This window comes from Macaca thibetana, chromosome 4 (assembly GCF_024542745.1).
Source record: "Macaca thibetana thibetana isolate TM-01 chromosome 4, ASM2454274v1, whole genome shotgun sequence".
NCBI lineage: Eukaryota > Metazoa > Chordata > Mammalia > Primates > Cercopithecidae > Macaca > Macaca thibetana.
The window spans coordinates 29,602,957-29,629,640 of record NC_065581.1 but is presented as its reverse complement, the minus strand read 5'-3'; the positions used below and the strand labels follow the sequence as shown (position 1 = coordinate 29,629,640).

At 44.5% G+C, this 26,684-nt stretch overlaps 1 protein-coding gene and 1 pseudogene across 3 annotated transcripts in view; one reads left to right on the top strand and one right to left on the bottom strand.

Annotated features, from left to right (window-relative positions):
• Window positions 1–26,684, top strand: part of LOC126953102 (patr class I histocompatibility antigen, alpha chain G-like) — a 230,601-nt pseudogene that overhangs the window by 116,366 nt on the left and 87,551 nt on the right. The window lies entirely within an intron of this gene.
• LOC126953085 (mamu class I histocompatibility antigen, alpha chain F-like) overlaps window positions 3,490–26,684 on the bottom strand; it is a 245,625-nt gene continuing 222,430 nt past the window's right edge. Inside the window, exons 8-9 of one of the 2 annotated variants that reach the window (XM_050788435.1) lie at window positions 20,275–20,322; window positions 3,490–3,627 (exon numbers count right to left, since the gene is read on the bottom strand). In XM_050788435.1, the coding sequence (XP_050644392.1) occupies window positions 3,542–3,627; window positions 20,275–20,322 (134 nt within the window). In that variant the 3' untranslated portion in view covers window positions 3,490–3,541. The remainder of the gene's footprint in view (window positions 3,628–20,274; window positions 20,323–26,684) is intronic. The other variant, XM_050788436.1, reaches the window with a different exon arrangement.

Here is a 26,684-nt window from a genome sequence, read left to right as displayed (position 1 = left end):
CATACAGAGCTGGCAAGCCAGACTGATGCCAGCAACCCCAAAGGAGCTGCAAACCAATCTTGACAGGAACGTCACTGACTCTGGATTGGGCTATGCTTAAGCAGGGGTAGATGTCAATGCTTCAAGGGCTATAAAACAACCAGAAAAGAAGAGATTGCACCAATGCGGACTACTGAGTCCCATTTCTTTACACAAGAAAATACACTTTATAGCCTCAAATGGCCAACAATGCACAGGGAGATGTCCTCCTTAGGGAAAAACTTTGACAGAACATTGAAATGGTCAATTGAAACATTAGTTGTCTAAAAACTGCCAATCTAATTGTTGGGCAATTTATACCTCCATGAATGTGCTCACTGTCAACATGGGTGGGGCTGCAAGAGTGACTCCACTAGGTCACATCCTCTCTTTTTCCTGATGCATCAGGGCTCTATTGTTATGACTATACATACAATTCTTCCTAAGGGGAGAAGATGCTGGAGTAATGACTACACTTCACCTCAAATTTCTTTTTTCATATGTGATGCAGTGGTATCAGGAATAGGGATGCAAATAAAAATGCCAGAAACAGGAATTATCCCTAAGCAAAAAAACTATATTTTTACACCTTTATGTAAGAATACCCAAGCAAATCAAGGATTGTGCTGTGCCTTCATTTCATCTGGCAAAGTCAGGTTTACCTGTAAGTAGAGCTATGTAGCCTGGTGGTCCAATAGTCCCAACTAGTTCCTTCCCTATGTAACCTACCCTCTATGATCAAGAGGAGACTGAGGGAAGACATGCTAGAATACTATTGCTGCCTGAAGTCTTGGCCAGCACAGCAGCCAAACCTAATGTTACTTCCAAAACTTGAAAAGACTGATATAAAGGGACAGAAGGAGGAATAGTGGCTGAGGGTAAGTGAATAAATCAAACGGTTATATAATGAGGAAAATTCAAAATTAGCTTAACTCCTCAAAAGTGCTGTGAGCAAGAGAAGATATTGTCTCTTAGGTCAATTATACTGGATGCCTAAAAGGGTGAAGCCATATGTCCCTGAGACTATTCTTGTTTATGGAACCCGGTAAGATCGAGTGGTGCCTGCAAAGCTGAGTGACTTCATTCTGGGACACATATTCATACAAGAGGACGATAAACTGGCCTAATTTTGAATGACTGAATGAGACTCTGATAATATGCCAATACCTCTTTACTATCATAATTATTTTCCTGTAAAAGATATGTGGGCCAAAAAAGGTAATCTGAGATATAACAAAAACATTTTGTCCTTTTCCGTGGTTTATCCTAAAAACCTTACAATCTCTTGAGTGATAAGAGTGAGGGCCTCAGGCTGCTTCCACTCATGGCAGAAGGCAAAGGGGAGCTGGTATGTGCAGAGATCACCTGGTAACAGAGGAAGAGAGAGAGTAGGAAGGTGCCAAGCTCTTTTTAACAACTAGCTCTCCTGGAAACTAATAGAGCAACAATTCATTCACTCCCCAGAGAGGGCAGCATCTCTCTATTCATAAAAGATTGACCCCCATGACCCAAATGCCACCCATTAGGCCTCACGTCCAAAATTGGGGGTCACATTTTTAACATGAGGTATCAGGGAATAAATATTTATATCATTGCATCCTGTCCCTAGCCAGCCAAAGTTCAGGTTCTTCTCACATTACAAAATACAATAATCTTCTCCCAATTGTCTCAAATGTGTTAGGTTGTTCCAGCATCAACTCAAAATTCCAAAGTCTCATCTGAGATGGAAAGTAAGTTCTTATAGCTATAAACCTGTAAAATTAACAAAAAATATTATTTACTTCTAAAATATTAATACAACAGTGGAAGAGACATTTCTTACACACTTCCATTCCAAATGGAATAACTGGGCCAAAATAAATGAATGCAGTGTCCTCACAAGGCTGAACCTCATCATAGCAGACATTAAAACTCAGAACTCTAAAATAATCTCCTCTGACTCTATATCTTGAATCCTGAGCACACTGGCTGGTACAAGCAGTGGGCTCACAATACCATTTGCAGCTCCACATCCATGGCTTTGCCGAACATAACCCATATAGCTGCTCTCATGGATGAAAACTGAATGCCTATGACTTTTCCAGGCTGAGGTTGCACATTGCCAGTGGCTCTACCATTTAGTAGTCCTGGCAGGGTTCCTGCTCCTACAGCTCCACTAGAAATTGTCCTGGATATTAAATTTCCCCCTTAAATATCAGTTTTATTTTCAAGCCATTTCTTTGCTCAAATATGTGTGCATAGGCTATTACAAGCAACCAGGCCAAATCTGGAATGCTATGCTGCTTAGAAATTTCTTCCACCAGATACCCATATACATCACTCTCAAGTTCAAAGTTCTACAGATCCCTAGAGAAGGGGCACAATGCCTCCAAGTTCTTTGTCAATTAATATCAAAAGTGGCCTTTCCTCTAGGTCCCAATAAGTTCCTCATCTCCATCTGAGACCTCATCAGCCTGGACTCTACTGTCCATATCACTATCAACATTTTGGTCACAACAACTTAACAAATCTCTAGAAAGTTGCAAATTTTCCCTCATTTTCTTGTCTTGTGAACTCTCTAAACTCTTCTAACCTCTGCCTGTTACCCAGTTCCAAAGCCATTTCCACATTTTCAGCTACCTTTACAGCAATACCCAGCTCCTGGTACTGATTTTCTGAACTAGTTCATTCTCACACTGTTATAAAGAAATATCTGAGACTGCATAATTTATAAAGAAAAGAGGTTTAAATTGGCTCGTGGTTCTGCATTCTATACAGGAAGTATGATTCTGGCATCTGCTCTACTTATAAGACGGCCTCAGGAAACTTTCAATCATGCTGGAAGGTTAAGGGGAAGCAGGCATGACTCACATGCCTGGAGCAGGAGGCAGAGAGAGCAGAGAGGTGCTACACACTTTCAAACACCAGATCTCGTGAGAACTATCACAAGAACAGCACCAAAGAGATGGTTCTAAACTATTCAAGGCGGAACCATCCTCATGAGCTAATCATCATCTTTAACACTGGGGATTACAACTGAACATAAGATTTGGGTGGGGACACAGATCCAAACGATAACAGGGGTCATGATGGATGTGAGGGTGGGCTGGTCTTCCCACTTCTCACATGTCATCAGGGACGTAGACACATTTAGATGCCTTGGTATAAAGAGAAGCCAGAGTCCCTTAACATCACAAAGGGGAGGCATGAACAAAGTTTGATCTCAGTCCCTCACAAGGCAGACTTAGAAAAAACATAGTCATGAACAAATTAGGTCAGTCATGGTAAGTAGTGACACTGAACAGCCCACCACACACTGAAAAATTCAAAGAATCTCCAGAGCCTAGTTTTATCCCTTCTGCCCCAAGTCCTCCTTCACTTCAGGCCCTCTAAGGTGTCATTTTACAAGCCTTGAGAGACACATCAGAGCCCTGGATACTGTCCCTGTTTGGGGTGGAATGAAAACAAAATCTGTTCAGAGCCCACAGGTGATGTGACTAAAGGAGGAATTGTGGGGTGGGTGAGCTCCCCCATGGGCTCCTGTCTACACTATCCCAAGGATCTCAGGGATCACTCTCCCACCCCTACCACACTTACATGAAGCCTGAGCATGGCTGCCTCCTTTTCCATCTGTGGAAAGAAAACAAACTGTGAGAGGCCAGGGAGGAGGCAGGGCCATGAGATCCCAGAGGAGTTTCCAGAACTGTGACTGCAGACCCAGGTCAGGATCAGGAAACCCGAGGGAAGAGGATGTGTTGAAGCTGGACCAATTGTCCTCCTGAGGTCTGTCCTCAGCAGGGACCTTCCCCTGACCTGTGACTGCTGGGAGCCAGGTTCCCATGACCCCAATCAAGATGATAAATTTGTCCTTCATTTTCACAGGTGCTTTACAAAAGAGTAAGTATTGACAGGGCCTCTGAACAGGGTAAATGTGTGTGGAGATGGTGCCTCACAACAAGGCAGGATACCAGCCCACTCCCATTATAGGGCTCGAAATTCACCAATGGAAGAAGAAAACTCCGAGCTTACCCCTTTCCTACCTGGCCTCTTACCTCCACATCACAGCAGTGACCACAGCTCTGGGGACCACAGCACCGAGAACAACCAGGCCAGCTACGATGCCCACAGTGGGGATGGTGGGCTGGGAAGACAGCTCTAGGAAAGGAGGGGAACGTGAGGGGCCCTCACCCCCAGGCCTCAGCCCTGACTTTGCTGAAGGGTTCCAGAAGGACTCCTGCTTTCCCTGAGAAGAGACATGACCCCACATTCGTCTCCTTACCCCATCTCAGTGTGAGGGGCTCTGGCAGCCCCTCATGCTGCACATGGCATGTGTATCTCTGCTTCTCTCAAGAAGTCACCACCATAGTTGCCCACTTTTGGCAGGTTCTGTACTCTGCAGGTCTGTCTCCATAAGCTCTGCGTCCTGAATTTGTTCTCCCCATCCAGCTTCTGGGTCAGTGTGATCTCCACAGGGTAGAAGCCCAGGGCCCAGAACCTCAGGGTGGCCTCATGGTTGGAGATAGGGTGCTGGGTCACGTGTGTCTTTGGGGTATCTGAGGGGAAGGGTCAGAAAATTCAGCCACTTTGTATTCTTCATGGGACACTCCAGCAGCACCCATGTGACCATCCTGAGAATGGACAGGACACCTGGGGTGGGGAAGGGAGCACAGAACCCAGACACCAGCCTGGACACAGGCACCTGGGTAATCTATTCCTTGGAAAGTTCTAGTGTCTGAGGCTAGAACAGAAATTTCTGGTCCTGAGCTGAGGCCGAAGGGCTCAGAAAAACTGGAATCAGACCAACAGATACACGTTGAGTGTGAGGCAGAGAACAAGGCCTGAGAGGAAAATTCCTGGTGCCCAAGCCTGTTGTGGCGTCAAAGGGAATCACGGATCAGTATTCCAGGGATTGTCTTCCCTCCTTTCCCTCAGAGACTTCATCCTTTAATTGTCCCAGAGTGCAGGGCGGGCCCTCAGTCACTCTCTGGTGTAGGATCTGAAACCCAGGAGGACTCTTCTTCCTCAGGACAAGAGGGCGAGGGATATTTTAGGATTGGTCTCATTTTCCTCCCCTTCTTTTGAAAGGTGGCTCGAGGAATTTGCAGGAGATCAGGGAGGCGCCCAGTGGCCGCTGGTACCCGTGCACTGCAGCGTCTGCTTCCCATTCTTAAGGCCTTTGCTGAGCCACTCCGCTCACCTTCCCTGCAGGTAGGTTTTGAGGAGCTCTGCTTCTTCCTCAGCCAGGACATCTGAGCTGCCTTGTCCGCTGCGGTCCATTAGCACAGTTCCTGGTTTAGGACGAGGTAACTGTGCCATCGTAGGGTATGTTCATACCTGTGGAGGAGGCTCTAGTCCGGGTCCAGGTCACAGCTGTGTATCCATTGGAGGGTGTGAGACCGTGTCCCCGCGTCCGCGGTCAGCCCAGGCCACTGAGCCCAGCCTCTCTCCCTACCAATCCCCCGGGATTTGAGCCAGAACTGAAAATGGAATCGGGTATAGATGCCTGGGGCTCTTGTCGAGTCGAGGGTCTCCGCGAGGGTCTTGTGCTACAGCGGGTAGCACCATCTTGCTAACCCCTGAATTATCACGAATCTAATTTGTAGAAGAGGTGATTTTTAGCACCTTTATATATAAATGTGTGTATCTAAATGCATTGCAATTAGACTCACAAAGCTAAGTTTCACTTTCCCAGACTATGTATGTATGACCCTGGTCTGTTGTATTTTTACATTATCTTTATTTCATAGCCCTGAGTTTGTGTGTGTGAGTCCAGGACATCTCAATACAGACCTCAATGTGTTACCGTATATTGCCACCAGGAGCCTGTACAGAATTTAATCACCTCAAAATTGCAAGTGCTCAGTGCAGCCAAAGTGCCCTTCACCAGTGCTGGTGAACTGTCTTTATTTATCATTTATTATTTATTTATTTTTAGACAGGGTATCACTCCTACCCTGGCTGGAGTGCAGTGGTGTGCTCATGACTCACTGAAGCCTCAACCTCCTGGGCTCATGCGATCAGTGCTTCACCCTCAGCCTCCCACGTTTCTGGCACCACAGGCCTGTGCAACCACTCCTGGCTAATTTTTCTAAAAAAAATATCTGTAGAGATGAGGTCTCCCTATCTTGCTCTGACTGGTCTTGAACTCCTGGACTCATGTGATCCTCCCAGCTCAGCCTCCCAAAATGCTGGTATTATGGGTATGAGCCACAGTGGCTGGCCCATGCACCTGCCAATTTTTATGAATTATTCACATCTAAGCTAGTGTATGTTTTATTGGGACACTTGATATCCTTTTTTAACCTGTTTAACATAGGGAGGCAATTCGTTTTTGGACAGTCCCACAGAATATATTAAAGACCAAGGTGCAAATAACAGTGAGTCATTCTCTGCGGATAAATGCATTACAAATCTATAAAACATTGTTTTTAAGTCTGAGAATTCCATTGCTTTAGAATTCTTTCTCTCTGTTCCTTTACCTCACCTCCTGCTTCTCCAGCCCTTCTCTCTGTCCCTGTCATCCCACAGGCCCTCCTCTGCCCTTAGTATCTACCACCCTCTCACTACTGAATTGTGACCCTAGCTCTGTCCCCTCGCTTGCTGCTCATGGCTGTTCTCCCCACAATGGTCAGCAATTCTGCTAATGTGAGTCAGATTGTGTCATTTCTTCACTTAAAACCCTCGAATGGCTCCATCTCACTCTCAAGAAGCCTCTAGAATGGAAGGCACATGAGCACAGGGGCTTTGGGTTGTTTTGATCAAAGTTGTGTCTGCAGAATATAAAAGCATATCTGGCACATAGTAGGCACTAAGTTAATTTTGTTGAATAAATGAATGAAATATGATTGTGTCAAAAATTGTGTCATACAAAAAATCACAAAATGAAAAATGCAAAGCAAGTTAGGAAACATTTGGTTTTATGCAACTACTGTGCATATCAGTTCCCTAATTCATTCTAGTGGAGAAAATGTCATATGCTTAGCTGTTGAATCTGTTTATTGATTTTCTTTTTTTAATTATACTTTATGTTCTAGGGCACATGTGCACAACTTGCAGGTTTGTTACCTATGTATACATGTGCCATGTTTGTGTGCTGCACCCATTAACTCGTCATTTACATTAGGTATATCTCCTAATGCTATCCCTCCCCGCTCCCCCCACCCCACAACAGGCCCTGGTGTGTGATGCTCCCCTTCCTGTGTCCAAGTGATCTCATTGTTCAATTCCCACCTATGCGTGAGAACATACGGTGTTTTGGTTTTCTGTTCTTGCGACAGTTTGCTGAGAATGATGGTTTCCAGCTACATCCATGTCCCTACAAAGGACATGAACTCATCCTTTTTCATGGCTGCATAGTGTTCCATGGTGTATATGTGCCACATTTTCTTAATGCAGTCTGTTATTGATGGTCATTTGGGTTGGTTCCAAGTCTTTGCTATTGTGAATACTGCCGCAGTAAACATATGTGTGCATGTGTCTTTATAGCAGCATGATTTATAGTCCTTTGGTATATACTCAGTAATGGGAAGACTGGGTCAAATTGTATTTCTAGTTCTAGATCCTTGAGGAATCGCCACACTATCTTCCACAGTGGTTGAACTAGTTTACAGTCCCACCAACAGTGTAAAAGTGTTCCTATTTCTCCACATCCTCTCCAGCACTTGTTGTTTCCTGACTTTTTAATAATCGCCATTCTAACTGGTGTAAGATGGTATGTCATTGTGGTTTTGATTTGCATTTCTCTGATGGCCAGTGATGATGAGCGTTTTTTAATGGGTCTGTTGGCTGTATAAATGACTTCTTTTGAGAAGTGTCTGTTCATTTCCTTTGCCCACTTTTTGATGGGGTTGTTTGTTTTTTTCTTGTAAATTTGTTTGAGTTCTTTGTAGGTTCTGGATATTAGCCCTTTGTCAGATGAGTAAATTGCAAAAATTTTCTCCCATTCTGTAGGTTGCCTGTTCACTCTGATGGTAGTTTCTTTTGCTGTGTGGAAGTTCTTTAGTTTAGTTAGATCCCATTTGTCAATTTTGGCTTTTGTTACCATTGCTTTTGGTGTTTTATACATGAAGTCCTCGCCCATGCCTATGTCCTGAATGGTATTGCCTAGGTTTTCTTCTAGTGCTTTTATGGTTTTAGGTCTAACATTTAAGTCTCTAATCCATCTTGAATTAATTTTTGTATAAGGAGTAAGGAAGAGATCCAATTTCAGCTTTCTACTTATGGCTAGCAGTTTTCCCAGCACCATTTATTAAATACAGAATCCTTTTCCCATTTCTTGTTTTTGTCAGGTTTGTCAAAGATCAGATGGCTGTAGATGTGTGGCACTATTTCTGAGGGCTCTGTTCTGTTCCATTGGTCTATATCTCTGTTTTAGTACCAGTACCATGCTGTTTTGGTTACTGTAGACTTGTAGTATAGTTTGAAATCAGATAGCGTGATGCCTCCAGCTTTGTTCTTTTGACTTAGGATTGTCTTGGCAACGCGGGCTTTTTTTTGGTTCCATATGAACTTTAAAGTAGTTTTTTCCAATTCTGTGAAGAAACTCATTGGTAGCTTGATGGGGATGGCATTGAATCTATCAATTACCTTGGGCAGTATGGCCATTTTCACGATGTTGATTCTTCCTATCCATGAGCATGGAATGTTTTCCCATTTGTTTGTGTCCTCTTTTATTTCATTGAGCAGCGGTTTGCAGTTCTCCTTGAAGAGGTGCTTTACATCCCTTGTAAGTTAGATTCCTAGGTATTTTATTCTCTTTGAAGCTATTGTGAATGGGAGTTCATTCATGATTTGGCTCTCTGTCTATTATTGGTGTATAAGAATGTTTGTGATTTTTGCACATTGATTTTGTATCCTGAAACTTTGCTGAAGTTGCTTATCAGCTTAAGGAGATTTTGGGCTGAGACAATGGGGTTTTCTAAATATACAATCATGTCATCTGCAAACAGGGACAATTTGACTTCTTCTTTTCCTAATTGAATACCCTTTATTTTTTCTCTTGCCTGATTGCCCTGGCCAGAACTTCCAACACTATGTTGAATAGGAATGGTGAGAGAGGGCATCCGTGTTTTGTGCCAGTTTTTAAGGGGAATGCTTCCAGTTTTTGCCCATTCAGTATGATACTGGCTGTGGGTTTGTCATAAATAGCTCTTATTATTTTAAGATACGTTCCATGAATACCAAATTTATTAAGAGTTTTTAGCATGAAGTGCTGTTGAATTTTGTCAAAGGCCTTTTCTGCATCTATTGAGATAATCATGTGGTTTTTGTCTTTGGTTCTGTTTATATGCTGGATTACATTTACTGATTTGCATATGTTGAACCAGCCTTGCATCCCAGGGATGAAGTCCACTTGATCATGGTGGATAGCTTTTTGATGTGCTGCTGGATTCAGTGTGCCAGTATTTTATTGAGGATTTTTGCCTTGATGTTCATCAGGGATATTGGTCTAAAATTCTCTTTCTTATGTGTGTCTCTGCCAGGCTTTGGTATCAGGATGATGTTGGCCTCATAAAATGAGTTAGGGAGGATTCCCTCTCTTTCTATTGATTGAAATAGTTTCAGAAGGAATGGTACCAGCTCCTTCTTGTACCTCTGGTAGAATTTACATTTAAGGTTAATATTGTTATGTGTGAACTTGATCCTGTCATTACGATGTTGGCTGGTTATTTTGCTCGTTAGTTGATGCAGTTTCTTCCTAGCATTGATGGTCTTTACATTTTGGCATGTTTTTGCAATGGTTGGTACCAGTTGTTCCTTTCCATGTTTAGCGCTTCCTCAGGAGCTCTTGTAGGGCAGGCCTGGTGGTGACAAAATCTCTCAGCATTTGCTTGTCTGTAAAGGATTTTATTTCTCCTTCACTTATGAAACTTAGTTTGGCTGGATATGAAGTTCTGGGTTGAAAATTCTTTTCTTTAAGAATGTTGAATATTGGCCCCCAGTCTCTTCTGGCTTGGAGGTCCGCTGTTAGTTTGATGGGCTTCCCTTTGTGGATAACCCAAGCTTTCTCTCTGGCTGCCCTTAACGTTTTTTCCTTCATTTCAACTTTGGTGAATCTGACAGTTACGTGTCTTGGAGTTTCTCTTCTCGAGGAGTATCTTTGTGGCGTTCTCTGTATTTCCTGAATTTGAATGTTGACCTACCTTACTAGGTTGGGGAAGTTCTCCAGGATAATATCCTGCAGAGTGTTTTCCAGCTTGGTTCCATTCTCCTCGTCACTTTCAGGTACACCAATCAGACGTAGATTTGGTCTTTTCACATCATCCCATATTTCTTGGAGACTTTGTTCATTTCTTTTTACTCTTTTTTCTCTAAACTTCTCTTCTTGCTTCATTTCATTCATTTGATCTTCAATCACTGATACTTTTTCTTCCAGTTGATCGAGTTGGTTACTGAAGCTTGTGCATTTGTCACGCAGTTCTCGCGTCATGGTTTTCATCTCTATCAGGTTGTTTATGGACTTCTCTGCGTTGGTTTTTCTAGTTAGCCATTCGTCAAATCTTTTTTCAAGGTTTTTAGTTTGTTTGCGCTGGGTTCATAGTTTCTCCTTTAGCTCTGAGGAGTTTGATCGACTGAAGCCTTCTTCTCTCAACTCGTCAAAGTCATTCTCCATCCAGCTTTGTTCCGTTGCTGGCGAGGAGCTGCGTTCCTTTGGAGAGGGGGAGGCGCTCTGATCTTTTGAATTTCCAGCTTTTCTGCACTGCTTTTTCCCCATCTTTGTGGTTTTATCTACCTTTGGTCTTTGATCATGGTGATGTACAGATGGGTTTTTGGTGTGGATGTCCTTTCTGTTTGTTAGTTTTCTTTCTAATAGTCAGGACCCTCAGCTGCAGGTCTGTTTTTGCTTGAGGTCCACTCCAAACCCTGTTTACCTGAGGATCAGCAGCGGAGGCTCAGTTGGAAATGCAGAAATAACCCGTCTTCTGTGTCGTTCACGCTGGGAGCTGGAGGCTGGAGTTCTTCCTTTTCGGCCATCTTGGCGCCCGGTCCTTTTATTAATTTTCTATTAGTGCATAACCAATTACCACAAACTTAGTGGCTTAAGACAGCACCCATTTATTTGTGTACATTTCCTTAATCAGAAATCCAGGCCAAGTTTGATAGATACTTTGTTCAGGGTTTCGCAAAACTGTATCCTCATCTTAAGGCTGGTGTTCTCCCCCAAGCTTATATAGAGCTCGTTGGCAGAATTTGGTTTCTGGCCATTGTAGGACTAAGGTCCCTGTTTCCTTTGGGCTATCAGAGTAGACGGTGGGGAGGGCCTCTAATTCCTGTTGGCCACCAGTGTTCTTTCCCCTCCATTTTCAAAGCTCATGGTGGTGGAAATCCTTCACGCTGAATCCCTCTACACTGTGAGTCTCTATTCTCAGGAAGAACCCAGTCCTTTTCAGAGCTTACCTGATTAGGACAGTCCAAGCAGGATAATCCCCATCTTCAAGTCAACTGACCAGGGACCTGAAATCTATCTGCAAAACCCCTTCACAGCAGCACCTGCATTAGTGTCAACTGAGTAACTGGGGTAATGTGAATAACCAAGGGTGGTTATTGAGGTGTCATCATAGAATCAGCCTAGCATAGCATAGATCTTCCTTTTGTGTTTAAATAGAACATACAAGTTGAAGATCAAAAATAGATCATGGTTAATGATAATAAAATATATCTTATATAGCAATGGAAATTCTTCTTAAATATTAAAAGCAAATGATATGTTTAGTATTTTATAATGAATTTAGAGCAAATGAAAAAGTTCATTGATTCATCCTCTCTTGTGAAGCTGTATTAGTTATCTACTGCTGCATAACAAGTCACCTACAACTTAGCAGCTCAAATCAACAAATATTTATCATCTCCCACAGTTTCCAATGGTCAGGAATCCAGGAGCAGTTTCTCTGAGTGCTTCTGGCTCAGGGCCTCTCACAAAGTTGCTGTCTAGTTGTCATCCAGGGCTGAATCATCTGAGGGCTCAAATGGGACTGAGGATTCACAAGACACAAGAATCTCTCACATGGCTATTGGAAGAGGTTTCAGCTTCTTATTGTTTGATCCCAGAATACCTCACTTCCTAGTCACATGGACCTTTCCACAGGCCTCCTTATGATATAGCAGCCAGCTTCCCCCAGGGCTCATGATCCCAGAGAAAGAGAGAATCACAGTGAGTCTTTTTTTTTTTTTGAGATGGACTGTCAACTTGTTGCCCAGGCTGGAGTGCAGTAGCTCGATCTCGCCTCACTGTAACCTCCGTCTTCCGGGTTCAATCGTTTCTCCTGCGTCAGCCTCCCAAGTAGCTGGGATTACAGACGCGTGCCACCACACCCAGCTAATTTTTTTTATTTTTAGTAGAGATGGGGTTTCATCATTTTGGCCAGGCTCGTCTTGAGCTCCTGACCTCATGGCACACCTCAGCCTCCTAAAGTTGTGGGATTACAGCCATGAGCCACCGTGCCCAGCCTTAGTGAGTCTTAGGTTCTACACCCAGAGTCACAAACTCTTATGTCAGCATTACTCTATCATTTAGAAGTGAGTCATTAAGTCCAGGCCACACTCACAGGGAGGGAATGAAGCTACACCTCTGGAAAGGAGGAGTATCAGAGAATTCATATATACGTTAAAAGCAAAATTAACATTATTGTTTCAGGATTTTTGTAAATCAAATACTTCTTGTATTGGACTAATTTTCCTTAATACATTAAAATTATCTTTACTAAAGTAATGATTAAAAATTTGAGACAGAGAAAGGAGATACAACAATATCTCAGATTTTTTTTGCAAATGCCTTTAGTGTTAATGTTCTCTTTGATAAGTTGTAACAAAGTTGAGAAAATACAGTAGCTAGATCAAAGAATCCCAAGACTTCAGTGCCATACAATGATGCCTTTATAATCATAACTACCCTTGTTTTTCCTCAGAAGTTTCTCATTCAGTTCAAAAATGCCCAAAATGTCAATTTTCTTACTCAAGCATCTACAAAAATATTTACCTAATCAGGGTGCTTTGCAGTTAGACAAGTTTGAATCTCACATCTCTGTCTGTACAACTAGCTTAGCATCATGACAACACTTTGGTTTGATGTGGTAGGCAGAAATGGTTAACTCCAATCTAGGAGCAAGATTTTTCAATAATTGCTTATTCAGTGGGCATCCTATGATCAGTTTAACATCTTTAGATGTGTAGAAGTGATTTGGACTCCAGTATGATTATGAAAAACACTGTTATTTTGTGCTTCTAACATTGTTTTAAAAGCAGCTCTTTTGTGTTTTCCATTTCTACTGCTATTTCATCACTAGTTATTCCTTTATGTCTTTTCATTTAATTTATTTTGCTCAACGATGTTTTTTCTATTCTGTAAAAGTTTAATTCACTTGTATATGTGGTAAAATATGAGCAACATTCAAATTCTGAAATTCTTTGCAAGATAAAATTGCCTTGCACATCAGAGTGAACATTGTGTACCAGAAAATGTAGAGAGCTGCCAATTAGCCAAGGATCAAATGACCTATTTCTAGCCAAGGCTATTTTTCATGGCATCCTGGTCCTCTCTGTCACATGGTTCTTTACAATTGGCTGTGGCTTTGCTTTACCATGAGTAGTTATCGCTAAGGATCCTTGCGATGAACTTCAATATTTTCTCTCCTCTTTCATTTCCAACGAATCAATCAGGAATGGCATGCAAGGTGAATTTTGAAAAATGACACCTTAAAGATTTGTGGGCCAGGAGCGGTGGCTCATGCTTGTAATCTCAGCACTTTGAGAGACCGAAGTGGGCAGATCATCTGAGGTCAGGAATTCAAGACCAGCCTGGTCAACATGGTGAAACCCAGTCTACTAAAAATACAAAAATTAGCTGGGTGTTGTGTGGGTGCCTGTAATGCTAGCTACTCGGGAGGCTAAGGCAGGAGAATCACTTAAACCCAGGAGGCGGAATTTGCAGTGAGCCGAGATCACACCACTGCACTCCAGCCTGGGTAACGAGAGCGACACTCTGTTGCAGAAATAAATAAATAAATAAATATTTATGATCAAGTAACTAACTATCTGGACATCCCCTCCTAGCATAAGAAACAGAACCTATGAAGCCACCCTATGCTGTTGTCCAATCCTATCCGCTGAAAGGAACCTCTGTCTTGAGTCTTGTATTTACCATTCCTTTGTATTGTCTCTAACGATTTTTACAATAAATATATATATACCCAAATCACAGTTTGACTTATTTTTTAAACTTCCCCGTAAAGAGAACTCACACTATGTATATTCTTCCGTGATGCACGTTATGTGTAGTAGAGTTATCTCTGATGTGGGAGGGTGCTGCTCATTCATTTTTACTGCTAAAGTTTTACTTTTTATGAATATACCACAAGTTTGTTAATTCCCATTGATGTATATGTGATTGTTTCCAGTTTTTGCCATAAACATTGGTGTACACGTCTCCTGGACACAAGAATGTCCCCAGAGTGTATGATCAGGAAGCAGACGGTGGGATTATATGGTGTATGGACATTAATCATACTAGATAAGGCTAATTTGATTTCCCAAGTGCTTGTATCAAGAATGGGAAAGAGTTCACGTTGCTCATGTGTTCTGAAAACATTCAGTTGAAGGTGAAGATTAAATGTTAAAAGCCGCAGTCTTGGCTACAGAATCACCCTAGGCATTTTTTCATATTCTATTAATAACTTCCTCTTCTTTACCTTTATTTTATAATTTATGGTAATATACTTTTAGCATAAGATTCAAATAATGCTTCCTTTTAATCTAACCACATAGGGTTTATGAACAAATGGAGGGAGAGAGAAAGCTCTGAGGGAGGAAAGGAGGAAAGAAGGAAGGAAGGACAGAGAAAGACAAAATAAGAATTTTCAAAAAAGAATAGGAGGAAAGGATTGGAACAGCAAGTATGACCAACATTATTAAAATGCAAGGGATTAAAAGAGATGTAGATAATATCCATGCAATAATATAAACTGAAGAAAGCCTTAATAGTTATTAACTGCTGTGTCCCAAACTACCTCAAAATTCAGTGGCTTAATACAATAAATATCTGTTAACTCAAAGAGATACTACAAACATAAACAAAATTGATTCTATGGGGGAGGCAGAGGTTGGATACAGATAAGGATTTTACAGGTTGGAATAAGTAAGAGTTATTGCTATGAGGATGAAAGTGATTTTTAGTCCAAGCCCTTCAAGGAGCAGATGCCAAGATGAGCTTTGAGTCTGCGGAATGTTTTGAGGGTACACACCTGTAAGGGAATATGGGAAGTGAGCCAGAAATCCCTGGAAAAAGCGGCAGACCAAGATGCAAGTGTGACCCCAAGTGCTGGACAGGAGAGAAAGTTTGTTCGATGCATCCTAGAGCACAGGCAGTCTAAGGAGAGGTGAGCAAGGCCATGGAGGAGTCCTGGAGTCATAGTTCACCACCAGAGTTGTCCCCTGTCTCCCAGTAATAGCCTGCCTTAGTGTGCCTGCTGTGACCGGTCACTGGCTGGGAATACCTCATGGGAAGCAGGGCTTCTGCACTAATCCTACTGAGGATGTCAGAGCACAGGAGCGGAGCCTTGGGAGATTACCCAGGAGTATCACTCAATCCTTCCTTCTTGAGTGTTCTGGGCTCTTGAATATCAAACCTTCTCAGAGTCAGTTGCTGTATGATTCTGCTCACACTTAACAATAGGACAAGGGGAGCAAAGAGATCCCCATGTGGATTTCTTATGTCCACACACACTTCTCCTGCCTTCCTTGTGTGATAGCAGCCCTGCCTCCTCCTCTTCTCACCTGCTTGTGTCTGGACACATACTATTCGAACATCCCTGAGGACAACAATAATGTGTAGTTCCATGGACTCTCATTTGTCTCCTTGCCAGGGTGCCCCCTTTGGGAAACCAGGACCTCCTTCCCTACACAGTCCAGATTTTGGAGATGAGAAGTACAAGATCACCCTGAGGGTGACTAGAAGGGATGAGACATGGAGCCACACCTGTTTCAACTTCTTGGTTTTTGGACCCACGTGTTCTTCCTTCTGTAAACACAGCACCATAGGGACGTCTTTGATTTAATACGCGCAGCACATCCTGAAAGCTGGCTCCCATTCCTCAGAGGGTTTCATCCAAGCTGGTACTAAGTTGTGTCTGTGGAGACCTGTCCATGACTCTGTGTGGCTGGCAGCCCCTGGGAGGTGCAGGTGGTGATATGACCAGGGGATCCCATGGTCGTGGCCCACACTTCATCCCCTTCCCTCTGAGGTATGTCCCGCAGGCAAATAATGTACTGAAATTGTGAGCCAGTGGATCAGAACTGTCTACAGTGATGCTGGCTGAAGGTCTGAGAGCAGAGAGAAAAACCACACCACATTGAATATGTGCCTTTCCCTGTGAGGATGAACCCCTGCCCCTTCCAGGATGGATGGGGCTCAAGCTATTCAACTTGTCACTTAGGGGCTAGTCAGTTACCTGAAGAAATAGTGCCCTCTCGGTGCCCATCATTGCTCTGGAATGCTCATCAGCAGAGTATTCAGAGGAAGCAGCAGCTGGATGGGCCTTGGTAGTGGGGAGTCAGTGCTGCTGGACCCACTTGTAGCCTCATCCCTGCCACTGTGGTTGCTCCACTCATGGGTCTTTCCTGTCAGGCCTGGGTTGATCCGTGATGCCGGCTGGCTAACTTCAATTTATCTTCAATTTGTTTGGTGATTCAGGGCCACGTCAGGACTGGTGTTAACATGGAATTGAGGGTGTGGGTGTTAACATGGAATTGAGGCTCAACCCACATGGACCATTTTCATCTCATGATAGATGCCGCTGGGTCTATCCAGTCTGTGATTCTGTGGGTCACATAGAAGCCAATACATTTGGGCACTTGGAATCATATTGTTGCTTGGTGTCCCATGATCAAGCGTTCTCTTATTAGGGCCAGTAAGATGAAAAAAGTTGCCTCTAACAGGGAGCATATTTCTCTGCTGTGGATTCCATGGCCTTACTCCAGATCCCAGGCCCTCCATTCTGACTCTCCCACTGATGCGTGGTTCAGCTCCATCCTGCATCTTTCCCCACACCGCCACCTCCAGCACCAGGGGTCTGAGGAATGGTGACTGGCTGCACCACAGCCTGGATCTGCTGCAGTGTCCTTTCCTGACCAGGCACCACTCAAAACTGGCCTCCTCCTATATCACCCAGAGTGTGGGCCAAAGCAATATACTTAGATGTGGAATGTGGCATTGCCAGAACCCAGCGAGGCTCACCAGGCAGTGTGCTTCCTTCCTTCTAGTGAGGATGCAAGATGCAAGTGTGTCTTTTACTTTGGAGGGGAGAGCCCTGCATGCCATGCCTGTAACCACTGGACACATCACACCTCACTGCAGTGGCCACCCCTGAAGCTCTGTGAGGTTAATCTTCACCTTCTGTAGTGCAAGTTTTGCCAAGGAATTCATCATACTTTCCTCCTCTTGCTCATCCTTCCTGATCTATGTGATACTGCCAATGAGATGAAGAGATTTAGTATTCTGTGATATGTCTGATTTGTCCAGATCTCTTAAGGCGATTTTTATAGAAGGTTCAGGAGTTAAGGTAGCCCTGAGGGAAGCTATAAATAAATGTATTATAAATTCCATGTGAATGTGAATCATTCCATATCCATTTTCTTAATGAAATGGGAAGGAATGCAATCACCAAATTCACAGCTGCTTGCTATGTGCCTCAGGTCTTATTAATCTCCCCAAGCAGTGATATCCAGCCAGCATGGCAACTGCAATCAGGACTCCTACTTGGTCAAGTCTGGAGGAATTCCATTCATTCTTTATTCATATCAGGCTTCTTCAGGGACAGATTGCTGAATGATATGGAGGTAACAGGATCTTGGCAGGTGGCTAACACCACCCCGCATCCTTCAGCTCTCTAATGGCAATGCTACCCCTACAATACCTGTAGTACCCTCCACAAGACCCACCCTGTGACACAATATTGCTTCTGGCTTGACTGGGATGAGGGAAGTTTTAGAGGATTTCCTTTGGGCTTCAGCACAATGAGAGCCCTTACTCTCCAGACTAGGGACGCAGTGTGGGGTGACCTCCAGTTGCCAGTGCATCAAGGCCAATTATGCACATGGGGAAAGGGAAGATAACTAGGACCAGGTTTATGGATCCAGTGCTCCCACTCTGGGCCATAATGTGTCCATGTTTATTCCCTGGCCTCTGTAAGCCCCACTGTGATGGGGACATGATGGTGCTGTGGGAACCAGGGCATCAATGTCCACTCACACCCAGTGTCAATACTTATCCCATCTCCTGATTAAATGGCTACAGGCTCCTTTGGAGAAGGGCTAATGGATTTGTCCCAGCATGTACTCGACACGGTGTCCCAAGGTCCCTCCTTTTAGGAATATGGACACCTCCTCAGTCACTGGATTCTGAATCTGAAGCTTGGCCGAGGTCTAGGAATTGAGACTGGGATCATGACTTTGTATTTCGTCAAACACCCTTGGCCTTCTGCTCCTGAATTATTGCATTCCCGTCATAAATATCAAGCAGTGTCCTTCCTGGTTGCCCTTCTGTTCTGACCCTGGAACACCACTCCATTAACCTTCCCCACAACTCCTTGAAGGTCGAGCCTGCTTGGCTTTACTCTGGGTTCTCACAGTAATGTGGCCTCTATTTTTGCAGATCACTGCAAAGGAGGGTTCCTAAAGCTTTCACTCCTGATCCTGAGGGAGGTGGGTGCACCCACTCCAGGTCTCAGGTCCGCCACAGATAAGCAAAAAAGTCCTCACATTCAAAACTGTCCTGGGCCACATGCAGTGTGCAAGCTGTGCAAGCTTGCATCTAGAACGCATGCACCAGAATGCCAGAAACTTTTCTGTTTTTACTTTAGTGATGCTTTCTAAATGCAAAAGCAGTCATATCCCTAGCAGACAACAAATGTCAGTTGAATGAATGATCACTGTAGTGCACCTCCCTATTCTAAAGGCAATATCTTTATTAATGTAGCCTCAGGACAAATGCCGTTTTGTGGCATCTAAAGAACAACATCCTCTCATGCAGACATCGATGCCACAGTACTTTTCTCACCAGGGCTGCTTTTGTGTCCTCCCTCCCTCCCTCCTCCCACACCAATCCTCCTGCACACTGCAGCACACAACCATATTTTTCTCCTCAGGAAAGATAACCCTAGACTTATGGGTCCAATTATCCAACCACATATGAATCTAAATTAGGCTCTGCTTTATAAAACCATGAGTTTGGATTGGAACCAGCACTGGGATGACTACAACCCAGGGCAGGAAGATGAGTAGGACAGCAGAAGAGGAGCTCCAACAAAAACTTACCTATGATGAGAAATTATGGGACCCCTCCTCTCTGCAAATTTCCAAATCTCATTCATTTAAAGATTGGAGAAAAGATGGAAAATACAATCCAGGAAAGAGCCCTGGGAGGATGGCAAGAGCTGAACAGGTGTGAAAATTTGTTTCTTGATACCACAAGGACCCTTGTGTGTAGGGACCACCCTAGGTGACATCCAAGTCTCTGTGATCACAGGTCGTGGTGGGACAAGGTTCTACTGAAGGGCCACAGGCAATGGAGCAGCAAAGATGACCCAGCCAAACAGTGACCACATAAAGCCCATGGTGGCCTGAGCACCCATTGAGCACAGCCCCGTCTACTCTCCACCCCTGCAACAAATCAGCACAAGAAACACGTGGACTGTGGAAGGTTCTCATGTTTTCCATTTATTTTTTCTCTTAAATTTTAGGAATCTTCTCCTTTAATTAACCCATCTACCTTTTATGGCAAGAATTTAAAAAGTAAATTTATACTCAGATTCTAATTTCAATAGGGAAGTAAGAAGTTACAGCTCAGTGCATATAAAGTTGAGACAGGGATGGAGACATCTCAGCCCCACCTCTCTGGAGCAGGAAAGATGATTGGGGAGGGAGCACAGGTCGGCATGGGGAAGAGGGTCATGGTGAACATGGGGGTGGGGTGATCTCCCCATCTACTCACATTATGCCTACAGGAACACAGACACATTCAGGTGCCTTTGCAGAAAGCAAGCCAGGGTTCTTGAAGTCGCAAAGAGAAGGCGTGAACAAATCTTGCCACTCAGTCCCACACAAGGCAGCTGTCTCACACTATAGAAAAAATATTCATGAACAAATTCATATCTGTCACAGTGAAGAGTCACACTTTAAACAGCCTATCCCATGTTCAAAACATCCAACCCAAAGAAACCCCATAGCACAGCTGCATCCACTGTTCCCCTGAACACCCCACACACATCAGGCCCCCCAGGGTCTCACCTTTACAAGCCGTGAGAGACACATCAGAGCCCTGGGCACTGTCACTGCCTGGGGTAGAACAAAAACAGGACCTGGTCAGATCCCTCTGGAGATGTGGCTAGAGGAGGAACTGTGGGGAGGGTCAGCTCCCACATATGCTCCCGACCACAATATCCCAAGGATCTCAGGGATCAGCCTCCTTCCTACTTACTTGCAGCCTGAGAGTAGCTTCCTCCTTTTCTATCTGTGGGAAGAAAATGTCCTGTGAGAGACCAGAAAGGTGGCAGGGCCATGAGGTCCTAGAGGAATCTCCTAGTCTTGGAACTTAGAGAAGTTTCCAGAAATGTGTGACTGTAGACCTTGGGCAGGATCAGGAAACATGAAGAAAGGAGGTGTGGGTCCTGGACCAACTGCCCTCCTAAGATCTGTCCTCTGCTGTGACCTTCCTCCGTCACCTGTGACTGCTGGGATCAGGTCCCCATCACCACAATCATCAAGGTGATCTATCTGTCCTTCATTGTCACAGGTGCTTTACAAAAGAGTAGGTGCTGCCACACAGGGCCCAGGCTGGGTCGGCCCATGAGTGTGGATAGTGCTTCCCAGTAACCAGGCGGGGCACATTTCTATCTGGGGCTTGAAACTCCCAGTGGGACAAGAAATCTCAGACCCCACTCCTCACTCCTTCCTCACCTGAGCTCTTCCTCCTCCACATCACAGCAGTAACCACAGCTCCAGTGACCACAGCTCCAAGGAGAACCAGGCCAGCAATGATGCCCACGATGGAGATGGTGGACTGAGAAGACCACTCTGGGAAAATATGGGAAGGTGAGGGTCCCTGACCCCTAGGCCCCAGCCTCGACCCTGCTAAAGGTGTCCAGAGAGGCTCCTGATTTCCCTAGGAGGCATGACACCCCCATCTCCCTCCTCACCCCATCTCAGGGTGAGGGGCTCAGGCAGTCCCTGATGCTGCACATGGCAGGTATATCTCTGCTCCTCTCCAGAATGCACCACCACAGCTGCCCACTTCTGGAAGATTCCGTTCCCTGCAGGCCTGGTCTCCACAAGCTCCGTGTCCTGGGTCTGGTCCTCCCCATCCCGCTGCCAGGTCAGTGTGATCTGGGTAGAAGGCCAGGGCCCAGCACCTCAGGGTGGCCTCGTGGTCAGAGATGGGATGGTGTCACATGTGTCTTGGTAGGGGGTCTGACGAGAAGAATCAGAAAATTCAGGCTCTTTGCATCTCTCATGGGACACTCCAGTAGCAGGCATGTGGCCCTCATGAGAATGGACAGGACACCTGGGATGGGGAAGAGAGCACAGAACCCAGACACCAACCTGGTCAATGGCACCTGGGATATCTGCGGAGCCACTCCACGCACTCGCCCTCCAGGTAGGCTCTCCACTGCTCCACTGCGTCCTTGGCATCTGGGGAGAATCTGAGTCCAGGTAGGTGACTGGGGACTTTAGAAAAGGGGCCGCATCGACAATGATTGGCTTCTCTAGAAACTCGACACCCAATGGGAGTGAGAACTGAGTCTGCCTCATGAGTATACAGGAAGAAGGATCTGACGCAGGTTGGGAGAGGAAGAGAAACGCTGCGGAGCTGGAGAATCCCTAACCCTGTACCTCCCCAGTCCATACACCGCTTGTGGGGCCTGAGATCCTGAGAGCCACGCCTGGGGCCCTGGGACTTCACCCTGACCTCGATCCTCCTGTGCCAAGCGTTCTGTCCCAATGTCTCCCTGAGTCTTGGCCCAGGAGTCTGAGAAACCAGGGAGAAACTGTGGGCATGGTCCCTGTCCCTCTCCCTTCAATTTCATCCCAGAAACTTTGTCCCAGGACTCCCTGCCTCCCACTAGTTACATGTCCCCCTGAACTCTTCTAGGAGAAAACTCAACCCAGGGAGCTTGGCACCAGAGAGTGAGCCCGCCCTGGGAATGGAGGTGTAGAGACAGGTTTCTTTTCTTTTTGCATTTCTTTTCTTTTCTTTTTCTTTTTCTTTTCTTTAAATCTAGAAAAGTTGTACTTGCATGCATGAGATAGAATAGAGACCAGTTTGCTCTTTGTTTATTAAATACAGCGGGTAGCAGAATCTCGGTAACCCCTAAATGATCAGAAATCTAGTCGGTAAAAAATGTGTCTTTAGCCGCTTGATATATAAACCTGTCTAAAAGCAGTACAACCGCACTCACAAAGCTCCTAAGTTTCACTTTCCCAGACAATGTATCTGTGACTCCCACTTGTATTTTAAATATTTAAATATACTTTCTTTTTTTTTTTTTTTTTTTTTTTTTTTTGAGACGGAGTCTCGCTCTGTCACCCAGGCTGGAGTGCAGTGGCCGGATCTCAGCTCACTGCAAGCTCCGCCTCCCAGATTCACACCATTCTCCTGCCTCAGCCTCCCAAGTAGCTGGGACTACAGGCGCCCGCCACCTCGCCCGGCTAGTTTTTTGTATGTTTTAGTAGAGATGGGGTTTCACCGTGTAGGCCAGGATGGTCTCGATCTCCTGACCTCGTGATCCACCCGTCTCGGCCTCCCAAAGTGCTGGGATTACAGGCTTGAGCCACCGCGCCCGGCCAACACGACGCCCGAACAGGGACATGAATAAATATACTTTCATTCCATAGCCCTGAGTTTCTGTGTGAGTCCAGGACATCTCCTCAATACAAAGTGGCCACTGTGTTACTATATGTTGCAGCCAGGAGCCAGTAGACTTTATTCACCTCAAAGTTGCAAGTGTTCACAATGTCCCTCACCAGTGCTAAATGCACTGCCTGTTTTTAGGAAGTATACACATCTAAGTGGTGGTGTGTATATTTTATAGGAACATTTAGTATTTTATAAATCTGATTAACACAAAAAACAACTAGTTTTTTGGCAGACTCATATAAGGTATTAAAGGCCAACTGCAAAGAACACCCTGCGAGGCTCTGTAGACGGATGAATTAAAATCTATAAAACAATGTGTTTAAACCTCAGAATTCCACAGCTTTTGAATTCTTCCCTCTGCTCCTTTTTATCACCTCCTGCTTCTCCAGCCCTTCCCTCCGTCACTTTCATCCCTCAGGCCCTCCTCTCCCCTTAGTCATCACCAGGCCGTCACTCCTGAACTGTGGCTCTAGCACTGTCCCATTACCTGCTACGTGACTCTTCTCTTCACAGTGGTCCTGATACTGTAAGTCAGCATGTGCAGCGTGTGTCATTCCTTCACCTGAAACACTCCAGTGGCTCCGTGCTGGTCTTATGAGGCTTCTAGGTTGTCAGGCACGTGAACATACGAGGGCATACCTGGTTCATCGTAGGGACTAAATTAATTTTGTTGACTGACTGAATGAAATACGAGTGTATTAAATTGCATCACAGAAAATTATAAAATGTAAAACACTGAAAAAATTTAAAAAAGATTTTATTTTATGAAACTAGTGTGCATATGAATTCATCAACTCATTCCATGAGTCTGTTGAGGCTGTGTATGAATTCTATAAGACTGGGTAACAAGTTATCACAAACATTGGCTTTAAACAACACCCATTTATTGTATTCATTGATTTATTTTTAAAGACAGAGTCTCCCTCTGTCATCCAGGGTGAAGTGCAGTCACATGATCATGGCTCACTGCAGCCTCAAACTCCTGGGCTCAAGGGACCCTCCTGCCTCAGTCTTCAGAGTAGCTAGGACTGCAGGCAAGTGCCATCATGCCCAGCTAATTAAAAAAAAAATTGTGGAGACCAGTGTCTCACTGTATTATCCTGGCTTGTTTCGAAGTTCTGGCTGCAAGTGATCCTCCTGTGTCAGCTCTTCAAATGTTAGGATTACAGGCGTGCACTACCACGCCTGGCCAAACAACACCCATTTATCTGCTTATAGTTCCTTAGTCAGAAATCTGGGCATGATGTGGACAGAATCTCTATTCTGGGCTTCCCAAGCTGTGTTTTCATTTTGAATCCTCCTTCAGGCTTATACAGAGGCGGCAGAATGCAGTTTCTGGCAGTTGTAAGACTGAGGTTGCTGTACTTCGCTGGCTGTCACTGTAGAGAACAGGGAGGGCTGCGCTCAATTCCTGGTGCCCAACAGCGTTCTTTTCTACACAGCCTCTTCATTTTCAAAGCCCACGGTGGAGGAAACCCCTCATGCTGAATCCCTCTCACACTGTATTTCTCTATGCTCAGGAAGAACCCGGTCCTTTCAAGGGCTCACCTGCTTAGGACGGTCCAAGCAGGATAAACCCAGCCTAAAGTCAACTAATTGAGGCTCTTAATTATATCTGCTAAATCCCTTCACAGCAGCACCTACATTAGAGTTGGCTGAATAACTGGAGGAAGGTGAATGACCAGGAGTTGGTTGTTGAGGCCATCGTAGAGTCAGCCTAGCAAGGGTTGGGTCTTCCTTTTGTGTTTTATTGGGACACAGTTGGAAATTGAAGTTGTAGTAAAGTGATCATTGTGAACAGTAACAAAATACATCCTCTTCAGCCATGGACATTCTCCTTACCTTTTAAAACTAAGTTACATGTTTAACGTCTTATAATTAATTTAGGCCAGGTGTGGTGGCTCATGCCTGCCATCGTAGTACTGTGGAAGGCAGAGGAAGGCAGATTTGTTGACTCCCGAAGTTCAAGATGAGCCTGGGCAACATGGCGAAACCCCCATCTCTACAAAAAAAATTAGAAAATTAGCCAGGCATGGTGGTTTATGCCTGTGGTCCCAGCTGTTCAGGAGGCTGAGGTCAAAGGATCCATTGAGCCCAGGAGGTCAACACTACAGTGCATGGTGATCATGCCACTGCCCTCCAGCCTGGGTGACAGAGTGAGACCATGTCTCAGTAATAATAATAAATAAATAAATTTAGAGCAAATGCAAATTACCATGTAAGAATACATCCTGTCTTGTGAAAATGTATTAGTTATTTACTATTGCATAGCAAATTATGTAAAACTTAGCAGCTCAAAACAGCAAATATTCATCATCTCCTGCAGTTTCCAATGGTCAGGAATCCAGGAGAGGTTTCCCTGAGTGCTTCTGGCTCAGGGCCTCTCACAAGGTTGCAGTCCAGTTGTCAGTCAAGGGCTGCATCATCTGAGGGCTTCACTGAGGATTCACATGAAACATGGCTCAGTCACATGGCTGTTGGAAAAGGCCTAGTTCCTTGTTGTCTGGTTCCAGAAGTCTGCAGTTCTTAGCCACATGACCTTCCTTCAGGGCTGCTTACAGCATAGCAGCTGGCTTCCCCCAGAGCTCATGATCCCAGAGAGAGAGAGAGAGAAGGTGGAAGCCACAGTGTGTTTTATTTTCTACCGCCAGAGTCACAAACTGTTATGTCAGCATTACTCTATCAGTTAGAAGTTGTGTTAGTCCATTCTCACACTGCTATAAAGAAATAACTGAGACTGCATAATTTATAAAGAAAGGAGATTTAATTGACACACTTCTGCATGGCTGAGGAGGCCATCCCAGAAAATTTACAATCATGTCAGAAGTGGAAGCAAACACATCGTTCTTCACATGGTGGCAGGAGAGAGAAATGCAGAGCAAAGCGGAGAAAAGCCCCTTATAAAACCGTCAGATCTCATGAGAGCTCACTCACTATCATGAGAACAGCATAGGGGAACCATCCCCATGATCCAATCACCTCCCATGAGGTCTTTTCCCCAATACCTGGGGATTGCAATTCCCAAGAGAATTCAAGATGAGATTTGGGTGGGAACACAGAACTGGGCCATATCAGAAGTGCGTCATTAAGTCCAAGCCACACTCAAGAGAGGGAATTAAGCTGCATCTCTGGAAGGGAGCAGTATTAAAGGATTTGCATATATGTTAAAAACAAAATTGAAACTATTGTTTCAGTATTTCATAAATCAAAGGCTTCTTTTATCTAATTTTTTTTTAATGCTTTAAGCTTGTCTTTTAATTAAATTTAATTTTATTTCAAGTTCCCGGGTACATGTGCAGGATGTGCAGGTTTGTTACATAGGTAAACGTGTGCCATGGTGGTTTACTGCACTTACCAACCCATCACCTAGGTACCAACCCTGGCATGCATTAGCTATTTTTCCTAATGCTCCTCCCACCACTACCCTCCCCCAACAGGCCCCAGTGTGTGCCATTCCTCTCCCTGTGTCCATGTGTTCTCATTGCTCAGCTCCCAGTTATAAGTGAGAACATCGGTGTTTGGTTGTTTGTTCCTGTGTTAGTTTGCTGAGGATAATGGCTTCCAGCTTCATCCATATTCCTACAAAGGACACTGTCTCATTCATTTTTATGGCTGCATAATATTCCATAGTGTATATGAACCACATTTTCTTTATCCTGTCCATCACTGATGGACATTTGGGTTGATTCCATGTCTTTGCTCTTGTGAAAAGTCCTGTAATGAACATAGACATGCATGTATCTTTATAATAGAATGATCTATATTCCTTTAGGTGTATACCCTG